At 39.6% G+C, this 21,049-nt stretch overlaps 1 protein-coding gene and 1 long non-coding RNA gene across 7 annotated transcripts in view; one reads left to right on the top strand and one right to left on the bottom strand.

Moving 5' to 3' along the window:
* The window catches only part of PDE5A (phosphodiesterase 5A), a 91,565-nt gene that overhangs the window by 62,379 nt on the left and 8,137 nt on the right, over nucleotides 1-21,049 (top strand). For all 6 annotated transcript variants that reach the window (XM_038398510.2, XM_038398508.2, XM_043513093.1 and 3 more), the window contains exons 12-20: nucleotides 4,740-4,886; nucleotides 6,546-6,671; nucleotides 9,841-9,935; nucleotides 14,208-14,295; nucleotides 15,483-15,583; nucleotides 15,681-15,758; nucleotides 16,783-16,846; nucleotides 17,926-18,000; nucleotides 19,461-19,544. In XM_038398510.2, the coding sequence (XP_038254438.1) occupies nucleotides 4,740-4,886; nucleotides 6,546-6,671; nucleotides 9,841-9,935; nucleotides 14,208-14,295; nucleotides 15,483-15,583; nucleotides 15,681-15,758; nucleotides 16,783-16,846; nucleotides 17,926-18,000; nucleotides 19,461-19,544 (858 nt within the window). The remainder of the gene's footprint in view (nucleotides 1-4,739; nucleotides 4,887-6,545; nucleotides 6,672-9,840; nucleotides 9,936-14,207; nucleotides 14,296-15,482; nucleotides 15,584-15,680; nucleotides 15,759-16,782; nucleotides 16,847-17,925; nucleotides 18,001-19,460; nucleotides 19,545-21,049) is intronic.
* LOC119854344 lies at nucleotides 4,726-19,465 on the bottom strand. Its single transcript, XR_006280740.1, has 3 exons — nucleotides 19,414-19,465; nucleotides 5,996-6,095; nucleotides 4,726-4,856 (listed from the first exon to the last, which is right to left on the bottom strand). It is a non-coding gene; the product is annotated as an uncharacterized LOC119854344 (long non-coding RNA).

Below are 21,049 nucleotides of genomic sequence, written 5' to 3'. Positions count from 1 at the left end.
TTGTCTCCTTGGGGTGGGCAGATGGTTAGCCCTCCCACATTTGGAGGAGCCCACCACAGCAAGAGCCAATGGGCTGGAGCGCAGAGCCATGCCACTGCCGGGGCGAGTTGAGGGTGCGCACCCACCTCTGACATGTCCCAAGGGTACCCAGGGTGGTGTGAAAGAGACATTGATGTGAAAGAGAACTATCTGTACCAGCCATGGATCAGCTCCCTGACAGCCCCGGCCACAGGCAGTACAAGTACTCCCTTCTCAGCCCCACAGTCTCTGCTGTCTCTCTGCAGACAAACAATAAGCACACACCAACCCCAGAACCCTCTGAGTGTTCCTGTGGAATGCCAAGCCTCCGTTCCACTGAACACTCACAGGACTGACAGATTTCACCACTCCTGAAGGAACAGTACCCCCGCTTATTAGTTTTAACTCCAAATCATCACTCCACTTAACACACAACACTTAGATATTTTTATAGTGAAAACAAGAATAAGTTTATCTTCAAAGAACAGAGATTCAAGTGATGGAAAGTAAGAATATTGGAAACAAATGGTCATATATAAAACAAAATAATAACATGCTTTTTAGAGCCTAAACTTAACTTCTACAGGATAGTTTACTCCCAACTCCTTTTCCCAGTATTTTCAATCTGGTTGTTTGAAATCCCTCTTTCATAAGATCAAGCCTGCTGATGGCTTGTCCTCACAGACTGAAGGAATACTGGGGATTCATCTGCATCCCAGGTATAGTTCCAAAAGTTCATTCTATTTTCTCCTAAATAGGCCCTGCTGTTCTTGTTAGTTCTTAAAGCCCCCACAATCTACTGATTAGCATTTTGCTCAGACTGTAAATGGGGATCCCTTGGGACCCATATAACACTCAGTTTCACATGACCAGCCAGGGAGAGAGAAACATCTCTACCCCCACTCCTGACAGGAGTATATGGGGCACCCTTTGGTGACCTGCCTTAACATACAGACCTCGAGAACATAATTTGTAGTATCTATCCATAGCTCCTCACATATTGTCCATACATGCATCTCACTATGATGAGTGTGACACAGGCTTTCATTAGAGAACTTACATGGCATTCTTTGGCTGACTAGTATGTAGATACCAGACCCAGGGAATCTCTGTAACCCTTATGTACCCCGTTACCCTCTGCCAGTTGGTATCAAAAGATCCTTGGGTCATACACTCACCGGGGCTTCTCCTCCACATTGGGCCAGGATAGAGACAGTGACCCATACGCACTGGAGAGCAGAGCCTGACAATTCACTCAGCTCCCCTCAAAGAATATTTTCACCAGGTGATTATGATTGGAGTCCCTAATTGCCTCCAGACACGATCAAAGCACATACAATAAGCAATAGTAATTATAGGCCAGCTCATTGCACCACAGTTATGCAGAGAAAGGTAGCGGTAGCTCCTCTTCTTTCCTTCCCTCTTCTGTGCCAGTTGATAATTTTACTGAGGTGGAAAAAGTGAACATGTTGGATGAAAGAAATGGTTGTTTTGGAGGTTAATACTACATTTAGAAAAGCACAGGCTAAGAACAATAGTTAAAATGGCTTTCAAACAGCGACACAGGAGAAGGAGATCTGTTGTCTCTGGGAACCGAAAGGAGAAATAACCAAGCCATAGTTGTGTTGATGTATAACTGGAAAATTGTGGTTTCTATCTCTCAGTTGGGGACAAGCTTGTTGCTTTTCTTCCCATATGGGCATCAAAGGCAGGAGATCAGTGAATAGAAAGAGATAAATTATAGAAGAGGTCAGAATGCAAGCATGAGAAAATTTCCTGGTGAGCTCCTGCTGTGTACATCCTTTTACCTCATGAAAGATCTGGTTGCAAAAGCCTTGTGTTTGCTTCACGTTGTGTAGCTAGGGGGAGAGTTGATACACCACTAAAAGGATGGTGATGATATAGCAAGCCATTGCACTTTGAATTATTAAAATCCTGCGAGTTCCACCCCACCCTCCAAGACAGCCAGGCTCATATCCTCTGTGTTTAATATGCCTCAGGACAGTTGAAATTTCTCACTGGAGGGGATGTTAATTTATTGGGGAAAAGACCAGAATCTCCCATACTGAGAATCACAAAATTACAACAACTGCAGTGTGACGTGTTCCCCCTGGGGTGCCACCAGGAATTGGGGTACCACTGAGCCCTCTGACCCACCAGCCTGGGATCCCTCTCACACTGTGCTGCTGTGACAAGCTGCGAAACTCTCCAAGCTTGCACTTTCATCAGCATTCACACAGGTAGGGACACACCCAGCTGCAGTTACATGCAGGCTGTCTAACCACAAGCCTAGGACCCCAGAGCAGTATCGTCCTGCCCTGGTCAAATTAGGCCAGTATATGGGTTTAATAACTGGTCTGCCTTTCCCTCAATGTGAAGAGGACCATGCACACTTGTGGTAACCAAGCAAAGATTTTCCCCAGACACCTTAGTCAAACACACACTGTTTGGATTAAAACATAAAATAAGTTTATTACTACAAAAGAGAAATTTTAAGTGATTATAAGTGATAGCAAACAGATCAAAGCAGATGACCTAGTAAATAAACAAAAACGCAAATTGAGCTGAACACACTAGATGAATTAGCAAATTCTCACCCTGAGCGATAAACAGGCTAGCAGATTCTTAAGGCACAAGCTGCCTTGGCTTTGCAGCTTGGGTTTGCCAGGTTTTCATACACGGGCTAGAAATCCCTTTAGCCTGGGACCATCACTTCCCCCAGTTCAGTCTTTGTTCCTCAGGTGTTTCCAGGTGTGCTGTAGGGAGCGTGAGGTGCCATCATGATGACATTTCCCCCTTTTATATCTTCTTCCCACTTACTGGAAAGCTCTTTTGCTGTGACCCGAGTCAAACTGTTCCCATTGTATTGTGCTATGTCTGAGAAGTTTCTATCGTATACAGTTCCTGGGGTAGTCCTTGTGCTTGTGTGCATTTCCTCAATAAGCCATTAACATTGTTTGGCCTTTTTGCTGTTGTACCTGAAAAGCTGCTTATGGGTGTTTTCAACCTCACAACATGTTTCAGTAACACATATTTAGCCTAACTTCCTAACTTCACATACGATGAAAGCACCTACAATTCAACAAGATATTAATGTCTAGCAGATCAAGACTTTTAGAATGATACCTCACAAGGCATACTTTGTACAAAACATATCCTAATTACGTGACCGTGATGAATAAGGTGTGCCAGGGTGACACACATAGAACTACTTCCCCCCCCTTTATCTATTTTGAGTGAGGTGTAATAAATGTTGTGATGCAATGTATTAATTATCAACATTTTAGAAGTGGAAAAGGTTGGTAATTCAAGGAAGGCTAAGTAAAATAGGAGTCCTAGTTGACTAAATCATTGTTTTTGCACTGGGAAACAATGTGAAAAACCTATAGCATTTGGAGTTACGTTCTGAGTGGCCATTAGGTTTCCCAAGTAGTTGTATTATTTCCTATGGAGAATATTGGTAGCACGGCCCCTTCACATACCAAGGCCCAAATGTGGGACACTGGGTGAACTCAAAATGAGAGACAAAACTATTAGGGAAAGCAGTTTATTGTAATGTAGGATTCCTTTTTAAATGCCAGTTTCCATAACCTCAGTTTCATGATTCTACATTTCTGATTTAAGTAATACACACCAATAAAAGTGAGAAGAAAGTTAATGTGGCTGTGAAAGGAGGATGTCATTTCTACCAAGAGAGAGCTGAGCAGCATGATTACAATACTAGAGTTAATAGAAATATTCCTGGACTTCAGTAAGGATAAAGGTGAAAGATAAAACACAGGCCTCCTTTTTATCTTTCACTGTCTTAATTTTTATGTGATTTTTAAAAAACACATCAATAGATATATAGTTAAAACAGCTGTAAGGGAACTGCACTGGAAAATCCTGCCTTTTTTTATTTGATACAAAAAATGGTATGAGCTTTTGGATCATAGTGCCAGACTCTGCTTCATTCATCTTGATATTTATTTCTAACATCCTTAATGTAAAAGCCCTGAAAATGCCACAAAGGGGCTTATATAGTGAATATCCCTGCTATATAAAGAAACTGAAAATGTTTGGAGACATTGGAATAGTTAGTGCTAAATGTAGTGCCAGATTTTGAAAGTTAAATTGCAATGGGTGGAGCTGAAATTTTCCATGCCAGGGGTCGGCCTCACTGTGATTTTTTTTTCTTTTTTTTTTAACATTTCAGCAGTACAATTTCAGCCATTTCTGAGAATGAGGTTAGAGGAAAATGGGTAGTTTGATCCACTTTAAAACAGTTCCCTCTGTTTAGGTCTAGTGCTTCCAGGGTTTAGAGCAGGAGCTTGAAATTTGACAGGATCTTATGGTCAGAGAAGTGCCTTTTGTGTGCCTAATTCACAAGCCTCTTAACATTTTCAGTGGCACATATTAGAACACTGCAGCTAAAACCTGCTTAAAAATCAATGGCATGATATTGCTCTGGGTAATTTAGGTGACAGAAGGATGGTCCAGGTAACCCTTTTAATAATTTTGGCTTATGGATAAATTTACATTAATTCTAAGAACCAAACAAGATTAACATTGAACAAACAAGGATTGGGATAGATAATCAAGGGAATGTAGTCACCAGCTTTCAGTACAATGCAAAGGTAAACTTTATCAGAATACTGTTGTTCTCCTGATGCAAAAAGATGTGATTATTCCAGACTTTCTAACTGCTACTGCTCAGTTTGTTCTTTTTTATTTTTCCCAAGACGGCTGTTGTGCCATCTGCGCAATCTCTCAAGCTGACTGACTTCTACTTCAGTGACTTTGAGCTTTCTGATATGGAGACAACACTGTGTTCAATTCGAATGTTCACAGATCTCAACCTGGTGCAAAATTTCCAAATGAAACATGAGGTAGGGAAGCTGCAGAATGCTATTTACCTGTGAAGGGAAAACATCAGACAACTTCACTTCAAAAATGTGTGTGTGTCTGTGTTTTATATACTCCTCAACACACTGCCAAGACCAATTTTAGGATGAAAGACTGTATAGCTGGGGCAATTGGTAGTGAGATACAGAGCCTTTCAACTAGATCATCAATTCATGGATTCATATATTTTAAGATTATTAGAATGTAAGATTAGAAGGGACCACTAGATCATCTAATCTGATTCTTATATATATATATCACAGACTATAGAATTTTACCCAGTTACCTCTGAATTGAGCCCAATTACTTGTAAAAAAGAAAAGGAATACTTGTGGCACTTTAGAGACTAACAAATTTATTTGAGCATAAGCTTTCGTGCTTTTTATGCTCAAATAAATTTGTTAGTCTCTAAGGTGCCACAAGTACTCCTTTTCTTTTTTGCGAATACAGACTAACACGGCTGCTACTCTGAAACCAATTACTTGTGTCTGACTAATGCGTATCTTCCAATTCAGACAGAACCAGGGTGAAAGTGAGACCCAAAGTCCTTACTATCTCTTATAATGAGTTGGTTTCTATACAGTTCCTAACGTGCAGGTGTCTACATCATAAAAAAGCACCACCACAATTGGCACCCATGTTGGAACTCTCACCAGAAACACTGAGGCATTAATGGACGTGGAAAATTGAGCTATCTTTTCCCAACAGCCCTGATCCCCCCATAGTAAAGTTAAAGCATATTGGCAGGGTAGCAGCTTATATTGCTCTTGCCTGTTGCTCATTGCTCTTTTTTGCAAATGGATGGTGTTAATTTTCCATTGCTGTCAAAGTGACACCTTTTGCAAGAGCACTAAAATTCCCTTAAATAAACTGATATCAAGATCCTGAGCTGGCATTAATCAGCATAGCTCCATTTAAGCCAACAGATTTAGACCAATTTACACCATGTGAAGATCTGGCCTTTTTACCTTTTGCTTTCATAAAACTACTGTAAAATCCATGTCTTTTTGTTCTGTAAAACACCTAGCGGGGATCTGCATAAATAATAACAACAAGTAATATGATAAGCATTAAAAGCCTTTACAATACTTACATGATTTACAAGGTCCATCTGTCTCTTCTTATTCTTTGATTCCATCTGGTGTGAGGCAGGAGCTCATGTTCACTTTCCCAGACAACCTTTAGGGTTCCCTCTAATTCAAAATGAAACCGGTTCTAGTGAGCACACAAATACTGTGAACAAATTCTTCATTCAGTTAAATCAGCAAAACTCCAAATTCTAGGTCTACACTAATGTACCTGGAACCATAATTTAGCTGTTGGTTCATGTCATGGAGTTGTAACTTTAGGAATACAGGTGTCCACATAATAAATAAAGCAAAGCTGCAATTGCCTATAAACTGTTTAGCAAACTCTAGGTTTTGGAAGTGAGGAAGTTAAACTAAGATTTAACATTGATTTTCCTTATCCATATTTTACATAAAAGTGTGTCAATATTAAACTTTACTGAAAACAAGTGAAAAAGTAATTTTTTCTGCATTAAATCTACAATAATTAGAATTCTCTTTATTTTACTTTTGTGTGTGAAAAGACTGAAGTTGTAGTGTATTTTGGATTTAACTGAATGATACTGTTTGTTAAAGGTTCTTTGCAGATGGATTTTGAGTGTAAAGAAAAATTATCGAAAAAACGTTGCATATCACAATTGGAGACATGCCTTTAACACAGCCCAGTGTATGTTTGCTGCTTTAAAATCGGGTAAACTTCAGGTATGTTTGACTGTTTTCACCCTAAGAGCCTTTTAATTAATTACGTACGGTAACACTCGCACAGGCCCAGTTTTGCTCTCAGTAAGACCCTGTGTCCGTCTGGAATATCTCCACTGCATCTTCTCTGAAGACTTCAGAAGCTGACCTTAGAATCATAGAAATGTAGGGCTGGAAGGGATCTTGAGAGGTCATCTAGTCCAGCCCCTTGTGCTGAGAGAAGGCCAAGTATATCTAGACCATCTTTGACAGACGTTTGTGTAACCTGTTCTTAAAAGCCTCCAATGACAGGGATTCCACAAACTCCCTTGAAAACTTATACCACAACTTAACTACCTTTATAATTAGAAAACTTTTTCTAATATCTAACCTCAATCTCCTTTGCTGTAGATTAAGTTGATTATGTCATATCCTACATTCAATGGATAATTGATCACTGTCCTCTTTATAACAGCCCCTAACATAGTTGAAGACTTTTATCAGGTCCTCTCTCAGTCTTCTTTTCTCGAGACTAAATATGCCTAGTTTTTTAACCTTCACCTTTTTAAAAATACGTACTGTGTTTGCACATCTCCAGTCATTTGGGGCCTCACCCATCCTACATGAGTTCTCAAAGATAATTACTAACGGTTCTGAAATTGTTTCAGCTAGTTCCTTAAGAACCCTAGGATGAATTTCCTCAGGCCCTGCCGACTTGAATACATCTAAATATTCTTTAATGCGTTCTTTCCTTATTTTGGTTTGTGTTCCTTCCCCCTTCTTGTTAATATTAATTGTGTTAAGTAGCTGGTCACAATTTACCTTTTTAGTGAAAACTGAAGCAAAATAGGCATTAAACACCTCAGCCTTCTTGATGTCATCTGTTTTTAGCACTCACTCCTTGTTAAGTAGATGACCTACACTTTCCTTCATCTTTCTCTTCCTCCTATTGTATTCTCGTCTCTTCTGGACCTCCTCTTCTTCTCTTCTCTTCTTCGTCCCTTTCTAGTTATAACTCATTTTGTGCCTTAGCTCTACTTGCTTGTGCTATTCTTTTGTACTCATCTTTAGCAATTTGTCCATGTTTCCATGTAAGATTCCTTTCTGGTTTTCAGGTCATTAAAGAGTTCCTAATGGAGCCATATTGATCTTTTACTATTCTTCCTATCTTTCCTTTGCATCGGGACAGTTTGCTGTTGTGGCTTTAATATTGTCTCTTTGCGAAACAGTCAGCTCCTTTTTCTCTGAGGTCCCATGGGAAGAAAATCTTCCATCCAGTTCTCTACGTTTGTTAAAGTCTGTATTATGGTACTTCTCCTCTCACTTTTTTCTTTCCTTTGAATCATGAAATCTATAATTTCATGATCATTTGTACTCAAATTGCCTTCAGATTCACAATCAGTTCCTCCCTGTTAGTCAGAATCAAGTCTAAAATGGATTTCCACAGGTTATTTCCTCTACCTTCTGACATAGAAGTTTGTGTTGTTAAATTATTGCTGCAGTGTATGCAGCTATGGTGAATTAAATCCAATAGGCCTATTCCTTTAGGTGCTTCCAATGAAAATGGCACAAACCAGACATCTACAGGATTTTGTCCTTTCCTTTTAAGGAAATTATTTAATTTAAATAATTGCATTTTTTTAGTTTTATGCTTTTATCTTACACCAGTCAGGAAGGTGCAGGAGAAAAGAGTCACCTTACTACAATGTTTTTCTTCATAAATATCAAATATGACCTTTTTTAAAATTCATGAACCCTTGTTACTAATTTGTTTGTGTCATCTTACAACAACTTCTGTTGGGACAAATAAGTGACTCCATCTAGAGCCAAAGGTAACACTAATAATGAGTAGAGGCAAAGCTCTTCATAGACAGAATCCTCCATGGTCAGCAAAAATTGGACCTGTCACCTTCACTTTGTGCTTAGCCTCCACAGACAGGAGATCTCTGATGATCCTAATAACTTAGGGGCCAAATGTTTTAGGAACCTTCTAAGCCCCTATTGCATTGTCTATAATTGCTCCATTATTGTACACATTGTATACATTCCATCCTGATTAACAAGAAGCAGAAGAAATGGCATGGAATCAGAAGTGGCCTTGAATAAGATGCTCTCAATATTTTCTGGTTATGGAACAGGCGCAGGGGGGGAGCAAGCACTGGTACACAGATCTGTCTAAGATAATCACAAAGCCAGATATTTCCAGACTGATTTGTTTTCTATCCACATTTCAGATCCAATTCATCATCTGTAGAAGTGGGAACAGCCCCACTGAATTTGACTGACCAGATTTGTTCTTCAAATGGTATATTTGCCAGTTAGCCATGTAGCCACCAGCTGGAAAGGAGAGAGATTAAAATTTTCAATTCCTGCCCTTGTGGTTGTGCAGTGGTGGTGTTCTCACGTTCAGAAGATATTGTGTGATTCTGTAGTTTTTCACCAGCTTCTGTTTCTCACTATGTTGGAGTTATGAAATGGCCAGGGAGGAGTAGCTATGACTTCTACTCTTCCCCCGCTTCTTGGCAGGATAATTCTGCTCTGGATTCTGGAAACATATACATTAAAAATTATCCGGGCTGTGTTTGATTTTGTTTTCTGTGATCCTTAAACTACCGTCCCTTTATTGGCCCAGTGATCAACGGAACATTTGACCTGGCTCTATTGCCTGATCAGTCCAAACTCCAAAGATAATTCTTTGATGAGGTTTTGACTAAAATATGGGACCAATTTCTCAAATGATGTAAAGGGGTATAGCTCCATTGAGGCAGTGTGGTCTAGTTGATAAGGTACTCAGGAGACAAGGGTTCAATTCCCAGCATTGTCACTGGCTTGTTGGGTGACCATGGGGAAATTATTTCCCCTCCCCATGCCTCAGTTTCCCCATATATTAAAAATATGGGGATAAGGATAGCAGTCTCCTTTGTAAAGTACTTTGGAGATCTACAGGTAAAAGGAGCTATATAAGAACTAGGTATTATTGTTATGCTTTACACCAGAGGAGGATCTGATCTATTATTTTTAATACATCAACCTATTCCTTAAAAGTCTAATTCATTTGAGGAAACTAATTGTCCTATTCTGACTAAAACCATCAAAGTTCTAGAAGGTATACATTGACAATACTAATACATTTCGTAGCAAATCTGTATTGCAAAGCTAACAGACATCTTCTTGTATTTCCTATTACATACAGAACAAGCTGACTGACCTAGAGATACTTGCTTTGCTGATAGCAGCCCTAAGCCATGATTTGGATCACAGAGGGGTGAATAACTCTTATATAGAGAGGTAAGCAAGTCTGTTAGGAAGGGAAGGAAGAGCACAGATATGTTTTCTAATTTCACCGAAATTAATAAAAAAAACCCAGAAAATTAGACAGAGTAGAATCTTGCTAATGTGCAATAATGACGGGGGAGCCTTTGTGAATTAATGAGTTTTGCAAATCAATAAATCTGAGAACATTAGGATAAACACACCATGACTAAGTAATTTTAACTGATCAGCTACCCATGTTTCTCATGAATTCCTTGAATGCTTGGTAAAATGCTGGATGTTTAGGCTAAAATACAGATGTAAGACTTCATAAAAATGTATGTTTAATTAATAAAAACAGAAGCTAAATAAGAAATTACAGAAAATAAAACAAAGCTGGTCATTTAGTAGTATGTAGGAAGTTTAAATGAATGAACTCAACATAGGATATTAAAACTTATTAAGAAGTGATAAATTGAACTCTTAACTCATAGTGCTAAATGCGTTCTAATTCCATACTACTGTGTGATGTTGCTTTTGGTATCAATATGGAACTATTGATCCTTAATTCATGTCCTTATCAATTTGCCCATCAACTTTAAATCATTATAGAACTGTCAGTTACAATTCAATCAATAAAATTGAAAACCTAGAATTGTAATTTCAGAAATGTCAGTCCAATAGCAAATTGCCTTTGCAGATATAATGGTAATTCATAGCCAAACCATGCACACACAAATATCATATACTGTCCACAACAAAGAACTTTGGGCGAAGTTCACCTCTGTGCAGTTGGCCAGAAGAAGGCCCATTCACCATTTAAATCCCATTATCCCCTCAAAGAGACCACTTTTTTATGTGCGGATTAGCAAATTTCTGCTGTAGTACATGATTCCAGTTTCTCAATATTCGACATTCAAAAGAATATTTACTTCATCATGTCCTTGAGACACCTCTTGCAAACATAAGAACTGCCCTGCCAAAATGGACAATGGTCATTCTATTCCAGGATCCTGTTTATATCAGTAGCCTGATCTCATTGCTTCAGAGAAAAGCAGTCAATCTTCATAATGCATCTGCTGTCATGGTGTAATATTAAACCTTGGGCTGAATTGGAACTGATGTCCTTTATATTAAAGACTCCATTTATCAATCTCCTTTCAAGGCCATGGAAGCTCCATGGAAGTCAAAGATACAATTCCCATTGACTTCAGTGAAGCACATATTTTTAATAGGTCACCTAAACTGTGGACAAATATTTTGAATTTGCACATATTTGTGCACTCAGTTAGTTATTCATTCAGCATTTGCAGATGCCATTTGGGAGACCTTTGAAAAACTGGCCCTAAAAGACACATTTTGTAAAGAATTCAAAATCTGAAACTTCACAGATAAAATATTGTTGACATTATGTTCTAAATTAGAAACCATCCTTACATAAACCATCCTTATGGTATTCCACACTGCTGACCTAACCCCTGGTGTAGATGCAGTCCACAAAGCTACCATCACTCAGTAATAGAAAACTCCCTTCCATCACTCTTGTCTACACTACAGGTGGTGTAGGTACGGCACTATAGCTATGTCACTGTATTCCCTGTAGTGTAGACATGGCCTGAGTCACTTTTCAAAAGTGACTTAGACACTTAGGAACGTAAGTCTCCTTGAAAGTCAATGAAATTTGTGCTCCAATGTGACTTAGGTGATTTTGAATTTTTTTCCCACACATATCTAACATTTAGGGCTTGATTCAGCACCACCGAAGTCAGAGGGAGTTTTGCCATTGTGTTGAATGGGAGACAGATGAGACCTCTATGTATTGCTTTGATTAAATAAATAGTTTGATTAGACACTATAGTTATAAAAGAATTACTGTGATATCGCAGCAGTGTCTGGTTCTGATCAGGTTTGGGGAAGAGAGACATTATGCATTTCTCAGCATCTCTTTCTGACGGAGTTGGAGAGTAGTGTTGAAGCTGACTTTGGAGGAAGTGGCTTACTTTATACTTGGTGAGCACAGTAAAGTGTTGTCAAGATAGCCCATAGAGGAGGAAAAGTATATGCATGTGAGAAAGGGAAGACTGGGAGTAATGGGAGGAAATATAGGAAAATAAGTAAAAAGTGAGGAAATTCCTGACTCTCAGGTCTGTTGATCCACAATATTGGGGCTTAGAATTGTTCCAAGTATGGTATCTGAGACCAAAAAAAAAAAAAAAAATTCCCGCAAATGGGGAATCCAGTAACCCACAAACAAACAGAGATTGGAACCAGTTAGCTATGTTTTTCCTTTATTTAAAAATAAATTTCCTGGAAAACATCTGGATATGCGTCATCTGCTCTTCAAAAATGTCCTGGGAAAAAGTCATAGACAGCGAAACCCAACATTCACACATGCCACAAAGCAGAGTCAATTACAACTTTACATTTTTTCATTAATAACAGTTCCAGGGGTTTTGTTTTTAAATCTCTCAGGCTAGTAGAAACCAAATGAAAAGTAAAAGAGTTTTCCAGAGATTAATTATTTTTTTCAGTTGGGGGAGGGGGAGTGATACTTGGCACAAGATTCTTTTCTTGAGCAATAGGTTTAAAAAAAAAATAAGGGAATTATCCTCCTAGCACATATTACAGGAAATGGACTCAGTTTTAGGATCTCTTGGCAGATACACAGTTTTTTCCAAATGTGTGTGTAAAGAAGGTAAGAGCAATGAAAGAAGGTTATATCATCAAATCACTGTATTCAGAAAGAATGGTGTCCTTCGGCCTGGCCTGTGGACCGAATGGAAATGCCATGCACTGATCATGTTAGGAACGTGAGTTTATTCCCACCACTGGTATCTTTCTTCCCAGAATAGCAGAGGCTGCAAGTGCTGAGGAGGCAACAATCTTGGCCCCAGTTTGGTGCAGCAGATGGGAACGTAATTTGTGTCTTTCCTTAGTTATGTGTATCTCCGATCAGGATGAAATCCTGACCCCTCTGAAGTCAATGGGAGTTTTGCCAGTGACTTCATTGCAGGCAGAATTGCACCCTAGATGTATTGGCAGCCATCCTAGGATACACACACACACTCTCTTGCACTTTTCCCAATAATCCTTTGCACTGGTCTCCTAAGAAGGGCACAATCCTGCAGTTCCAGTTACTCATGTGAGTAAATTGTCCTCATGCAAGTAGCCATGCAGGACTGTACGTCTAAGTAAGGATTATTCACATGGGTAAGGATTTGCAGGATCAGGTTATAGGTGACTATAGTGCCTGATACAGGGTCAGCAGTGGAACAAGCTTCAGAGGGAATCCCAGCTAGTCCTTAGCTGAAGGGACCAGGGCAATGATATGGAGATGAGGTTCAAATGGTTAAAAATAGGAGATTTGCCAGGCTCAGTAATAAAAGCAAACAACACCATTGTGCAATGGAGAAGAGGGAGCAAATGGAGACATCTTCAGAGAAGAAGTTTTCCTATTTTATCCAAAATTAAGTAAGCACAATAAGCTCAATATCCTGTATTACAATATAGAATTAAACTTTGCATCTGTACAGTTAGTTTCATATTGTTTGTTCTATCAGTGGTACAATAAGGGCTGCACAACTCACATGCCATTTTTTTTGGATTTTTTGTTGCTCACAGAAGAAATGATGATAGTTCAGTAACTTGTTCATTATATATCAAAGCATTTATTTTGCAACAGAATGAGAAAGATGACTGGTGTGCAGTCACTAGGGTCACAAGCTAAGAAGGGTATGGCTGGCATTGACTCCTATAAGACCTGATCCAAAGCCTACTGAATTCACTAGGAGCTTTTTCATTGATTTTAGTGAGCTTTGGGTTGAGTTTCTATTGCCATTTGCTACATACAAGCTCAGTAGTTGCAGAAAAGCCACCTCCCTAGATTGCTTATTCAAGAAGTCAGATGATAAGTAAATGTAGGTGTATTAAAAAATAATCTCTTTTGAAGTTTTGTGTTCTTTTCTTTTTCATGTTTAGACTCTTGACACTTAAAGAATCTTGTATTATTTTCTCATTGCTTGTGTGTTAGTGACCTCTACAGGCACAAGTTTAAATCAAAACCAGAACTTTGGAGCTGTCAGTATTTTGAAAAAGTAATCACATTGTTTCTGCATTTGTGCTCCCCTCTACATCTCTCTAAATGCATACATTCTGTTTGCCCAGTCACATAGAAGAAGGGGAAAAGAGAACCAACGGGGAATGAAGTGGTGGGGGGAGGAGAACAAGTTGTGTTGGCTACTGTTGCTAGGTGATTGGTACCTTTAAGTTGCTTTCTCATTTTCTCCAAGTGATGTTTTTACTCCTCAGAAGCGAACATCCACTGGCTCAGCTCTATTGCCACTCAATCATGGAGCATCACCATTTTGATCAGTGCCTGATGATCCTGAATAGTCCGGTAAATGTCTCGCTTCTGTGTGTGCATTGAAGGAAGCCCTAGCCTATTTCACTTATATTTTTAGTTTCTGGATAGATTCCCAGTATTATACATTCCGAAATGAACTTTATTCCTTTTTGGGTAAAGAAGGCAAATACATAGTCCCACTTCTGAGAGTCACCAAACCTTTCCAAATGTTTCCTGATAAGGGAAGCCTTGCTACTCTCATTTTGAGTATCTGCTTCCTTGGACCAAAGAAAATAAGCAGCTTTGTTGCCACTCCTTTAATGAACCCTTGTTTGAAGTGTTGCTTGCCTTGTAAGGTATATCCCTGCTTACTCATGCACACAACAGTTCTGAAAAATAAATTAATATCCTTTGACTAGAAATGAGCCTGATCCAAGCCCCAGAAGCCAAACATTTACATTCAGAAGTGAATCTAAACCTAATTGAAATAAATATGTAAATAAAATGACCACATTCTTAATCTCTGGCTACATTATTTATTAATTATGAAGACCAGCTATTCAGCATGCACAATAATTTAGAAATAGCACTTTTACACTATTCATTTCATATCAGTGGCATGGTAATGTTGGCCTATCTAATAGTACAAGTGATTCACCTTGATTCACCTGACAGAAGCTAGGAAACACTGTAGATGTGATCTCCTTACATCATCCCCAGGATGCTTTGGTTTTGCAGTGGGTGACTGCAATAACTTATTTTTTATGCTGTTTTGTAATTGAATGAGTCTTACATCTTGTTGACATTATGTTAGGTAAGTTGGTAAGTTCCTAAGAAATATATTTGTCTTTTACAGTCTCTTTACTGGAGGAAAAAAGAAGAAGCTCCAGGAAAATAAACTCTTTGGGATGAAATAAAGACTTGGAAGGCTTTGCTTCCTGACTGCTCTGTCTCTTGTATATACCCTCATAAAAATACTATAGTATTCTAATGTACAGTCATTTATTCTGATGCTGCTACAGAGCTTTGGGCCGTTATTCAAGAATACTGCAGTATGTTTTTATGCAGGCGCCAGGGGTGGGAGAATGCAAGAGAAAGCAGAGTAGGAAGAAACCATAAATTACAAGAAAACAACTCCCAGTGATTTAGAATCTAGGAGGGGATGTAATAATTTGGTGACATGTTCCAAGTTTTATTGTTAACACTGCTTTTTTGTTGTGGTGGTTTTTTTTTTTTAAAAGGGAAACCAGATTCTCAGCAACCTTTCCATTGAAGAATACAAGGCCACGCTGAAAATGATAAAACAAGCCATTCTTGCCACAGACTTAGCACTATACTTTAAGTAAGTTAGAGATGCATTTGGCTGAACAGCTGTTGAAATGTGTTTGGATTGTGTCAGACTGATTGTGAACCTTTCTCTTGTTTTCACTGGTTTTAAGGAGAAGGGGAGAGTTTTTTGAACTTCTACAAAAGAAGCAATTTAACTGGGAAGATCCTCTGCAGAAGGAGCTATTTTTGTAAGTAAATGGCTAATGTTTAAAAAACAAACTGTACTACCAACTATCAGGTTTTCCACTTCACACTGCTATTACTTTCAGTAGAGCCAACATAAATCTGTTTAATCTGGGCCAGTACAAGCTGACACAAGTCAAGTGGGTCAGTTAATGAACACCTGGATCTGAATATTGTTAAGAGAGCTGCAGGGGTTGTCTGATGAACTCTGATGAATGACTTCTTGTGGCCTTCCTTCTGAAACAGTCAACAAAATTGCTAGTTATTGTTAATGATGACAGTGATTTTTATAATGTGGCACCTGTCCACTAGCATTTCTATTGTTTCTAAAGGGTGTAGGACTCCTGACAGAATGCTGTGTTGTTCTTTTGCTGTAGGTGCATTGTCTTAAAGCACTGAACTGTTATAATCTGTAGCTGAAAGATTCAGGGAGGGCTGCTTGTTTTGAAGCAAATTCATTTCCCATGAAAGGAAAGAGATTTAAGGATAGAGACACGAGGGACAGAGAACAGCCACTCCAACAGCACTGCAAGATTCCCCAGGCTGCCTCACCAGTGTGCTATCACCCTGTTTTGAAGGCACTGCCTCTATGGGCAGACTAATTCAGTTAACGGCCATGTCCATGGCTCATTCAGTCCTCAGCCTTCCTCCTGAAGCAGCCAACAAAGGTGCGAGTTATTGTCAATGATTACAGTCGTTTTTATAATGTGGTACCTGTCCATTAACAAATGGACTGAGGCCAGCTCTTTTTATATGGGCCTTTCTTGTGGTAATGGATTTGATCTCAACTTATCTGATCCAGATTTGCTCAGATCAGATGACATAAGAGAAAGGCATAGTACCTCGTTACCATTCCTCAGTCATCTAGTCCCCCATTAAAGGATATTTTTATCATCTTACTGTAATTTTATCAGTTAGCCTGGCTTTGATTTTATTTGATATTGGATACTGTATTTATTAGCTTCTAGACTGAATGGCTACATGAGTTTCATGTTACAACAAATCATGAATTTTTCTTTGTTTTTACAGAGCAATGCTGATGACTGCTTGTGATTTGTCAGCAATAACAAAGCCATGGCCAATTCAACAACGGGTATAAGCTTAATTTAAGATTTTCTAAGGGTTTGCAATTCTTTATAGCTTCTGCTTCCTAAGCCTCACCTTTCACTTTGCAAAGGCATTGGTGGAAGGCGCAGCCTCTGGGAGCAATCCTCAGAAGGTAAATGACCTTTGTTTATATGTGTATTTATCATCATTTCGATTGTGAATGGCTGGCTAGATGCTATTTCCAGTTTGCGTGTGCTGTTGTGGTAAATTCACATGTAAATGTGAGTGCACTTTTGTGCCTAGGGTCTCTCAATTTTGTGTGTGTTTCCAACTTAATACACTTTAAAGGAGCCTGATTTTCAAAGAGTGGATTGTCAACACTTTCTGAAAGCCAGAGATCAGGTATCTCAAGTTGGACACCCACCAACAGAAGTGCCCAAAATCACTAGACACTTCTGAAAATCTTAGGTGTAACCTCTAGTTTAAAGATTTGTCTCTTATCATTTTTGTGCTTCACTTTACCCATCAGCAAATTAATGCTTACCTCACTGGATTGTTGTGAGTAGAGCTTATTGACATATATAGAGCAAATTTTGGAATAGGGTATGTACAAGTACAATGTATTGTAATATCTTAAGAGCCTCTAGAACATACTGGGTCTGATTGGGCCCTGATTTCTAACGCATGCAACTCCAACCAGGTCAGTGGAGTTAGACAGATGAAATGCATGTACTAATAAGCTCAGGTTTTTTTCAGAACTGATGTGTAACAAATGCTAGTAGTTTGCTATGTCTGCTTGGGTAGTGAAATCTTGGTGCTAAATAGTTAAAACATATACAATCTAGGTTTGTTTACTGCTAAAAATGTTTCATTTGACATCGTGCTATTTGACTGAGACAGCTTAGTGGGCCTACCCCAATATTAGAGATTTTTCATTTAGGCTCATTTAAACCAACTGGGACTTCATGCAGGCATACGGTTACAGAATTCTTTTCAGAATCAGGGCCTTATTTCTTTTCCATTCAGGGCAGACACCCAGCAAGAACACTTTCTGTTTTGACCCTAGGAAGAAAGTATAAATCCAGGCCTTTAAAACTAACAAACAGCATGTGACATTTCTTACAGATAGCTGAACTTGTAGCTACAGAATTTTTTGACCAAGGAGATAAAGAGAGAAAGGAACTCAACACAGAACCAACAGTAAGTAGGAAAGCCATGTGTGGTAGCATCTTTTTCAAAATTATTACTGCCAACAGGACTTCCCTTTCTTTTTTAAATGTTGTTTTTGGTGGTGGGTACCAGAGTATGGAAAGAGCTTTTTCCCAATCATTCTGACACTGGATGGTTAGTTTCCTTTTATTGTTCCCAGACATCTGCAACTGACTATTTACCTTCCAGACAATAGTGTAAAGAACAAAAGTTCTTCTTCTAGTGCTTGCTTATGTCGATTCCATTCTAAGTGTGTGTGTGCCCACATGTGCGGTCGTCAGAGATTTTTGCCTTAGCGGTATCCATAGGGTCGGCAGTGTCACCCCCTTGAGTGCTGCACTCATGTGTCAGTATATCAGGCGCTGCCGGCCCTATGCCCTCTCAGTTCTTAACACCTATAGTTGTTAGTCAGAGCGCCTTTCCCTTGCATTGGAAGTGCTAGCGGTTTCCTTTCAACTGACTTCAAGCCTTAGGGTCCTGTAAAGAGTTTGTTTATAGTAGTTAGTGTTAAGTAGTTGTTAAGTGTAGTTAGTAGTTAGAAGATAGAGTCCCAGCGGGGACTTCGACCCAGGCAGGGCATGCCCCGGTCTCCCAGGTTTAAGCCCTGCATGGACTGTAACAGGCCGCCTGTAAGTGACTCCCATAGCAGCTGCCTCAAGTGCTTAGGGGAAATCACACATGAAGGACAAGTGCCGTATTTGTAAAAACTTTTGGCCAGGACTTATTCAGCAGGCCCGGGACAATGCTGGCTTTGGCAGAGCAGTGCTGCATGCTGCAAAACCGTGAACTCTGAGCCAACCTCCATTGACACTGCTTGTTTGTCACCTAGAATGGAATTGACATGAACAAGCACTCGAAGAAGAAAAAACAGTTACCTGCCTTTTCATAACTGTTGTTCTTCGAGATGTGTTGCTCATGTCCATTCCATTACCCGCCCTCCTGCCCCTCTGTTGGAGTTGCCAGCAAGTAGGAGGGCGTAGGGCCGGCAGTGCCTGATATATGACACATGAGTGAGGCACTCAAGAGGGCGCCACCGCCAATCCTACAGATACCACTAAGGCAAAAATCTCTGACGACCGCGCACGCAGGCACATGCATGCCTAGAATGGAATGGACATGAGCAACACATCTCAAAGAACAACAGTTACAAAAAGGTAGGTAACTGTTTTTTCCTCCAAAGTAGCTGGTAGTGCTGCTAAATTCTTAACGAGTAGTGCAAACTCATCTCACCCTATTAAAATGGGCTTCAGCTTCCACAGATGATCTGCACACTGCCAGTCCAGGAAAAAGACTCCAGAAGTTGTTCATGCAGCCAAGTTATCTACTTGACAACATATTGTGCTGCTACTTTTCTTACTACTCTTGGATTTCTTTTAAACTTATTTGAATATAGAGCTGACTCACCTTGGGTGTTTGCTGTGAAAACTGAATACTTCCTTTTGTGTTTTCAGGATCTAATGAACAGAGAGAAGAAAAATAAAATTCCCAGCATGCAAGTTGGATTCATAGATGCCATTTGTTTAGAGCTCTATGAGGTACTCTATTTGAGAGGGGACTCTTTTCGTGGATTGTGTAACTAACTAAACAAGAACTGAGTACTGTAGCCTGCAGCAAGTGCAGAGACTCAAGTTAGAACCAAGTTTGCTGTTCTGTAGTTGAATAATATATGAGAAATCCTTTACTGTTTATTATTCAATATTCAATCTGGTCAAAAGACTATTTCAACATTTATCATTAGCTGCTTACTTATTTGATTGAAGTGGTTTGTTGTAATCATTGCAAAACCAGGTGGAGAGGCATTGTTGGACCTGGGGACTAGGAGTTGGATCTGTGGGTTCTATTACTGGCTCTGCCACCAAGTTGCCATTTGCTTTTGGAAGAACCTCACTATACCCATCCATAAGATAGTACCCATCTACCTCATAGTAGGAGTATTGTGAGGCTTAATTAAGGTTTGTAGAGTGCTTTGAAATCATTGGGTGGGAGATGCAGTACAAGTGCAAATCATTATTATGTTAACTTGGCTATTCACCAAGTTTCAGATTATACACACACAACATGACAGAATCCATTGAAACATTTTGCATTCTAGCAACAAATTGCATGCTGCGTAGCCAGGTACTTAATCAGATTATGTTGTGTATTAAAATTTAGTTAATTTCCTATCTTTGAGACTAGAGGAAAACCTCCTCAGGTTGTATCATGTATTCGGGGTGCAGTTATTGAGATCTGAAAATTGGGGAGCAAATGGGAGCCTAACCCCAAAAATCTATCCATTGGAAGTGGGAGCAAGATGATTTCACATATTTATCCCTCATCCTCTGTGCCCACTTCAAAGCCATTTTACATGAATGCACATCTGCAGGTTGAGAAGAGGCAGGGCTCAGGGGCTGAATTCTCTCTAATGCCTCTGAAATCCACAGGACAAATGATCAAGTTACTGAGGACAGAATCAGCAGTCATGTGTGCAACTTCCCATTCCATGCTTTGGAAATCCAACATCAGGGGAATATAGTGGCCATTGTTATTGGAGAGCCCCAGACAGCTCCTTCTAGTGGAAGGTAGGCAGCTGTAGGGGATTGAGTGGCTGTGCACTACAGAGCTTCTGTGCAAGAGACGTGTACTTCTGCAGATGCATTGTGATCCATACAGATCTCAGGGTCCACAGGGCTGAATATTTGGCCTTTTACAAAGGGGGAAGACAATCCAACCCCCAACACAAGAATTCAAGGGAAATGTCCCACTCTGAAATGCCCAGAGGAGGACTGGGTCTCATGTGAACTAGTTATCAAAATATATTGGGCCAGATTGTGCCCATCCCTTGGGTGGGTGTGCAAGGGAATGGGGAGCACAAGGCACTTCCTTCTTGTGCCTGTGCTCCATAACAAAATTGCATTTGTTGAGCACCCCTGAGAACAAGGCCTGCTCCTGGCTAGTGGCAGTAGCCACCCAAATGATGTATGCAATGACATCTCCTGCACTGACCAAGATATAAGGGGGGTGCACATTCCACCCTTTATGAGGATGTTGCACTTCACAG

Source organism: Dermochelys coriacea, chromosome 4, assembly GCF_009764565.3.
Source record: "Dermochelys coriacea isolate rDerCor1 chromosome 4, rDerCor1.pri.v4, whole genome shotgun sequence".
Lineage (NCBI taxonomy): Eukaryota > Metazoa > Chordata > Testudines > Dermochelyidae > Dermochelys > Dermochelys coriacea.
This window is presented reverse-complemented; position numbering and strand designations above follow the sequence as displayed.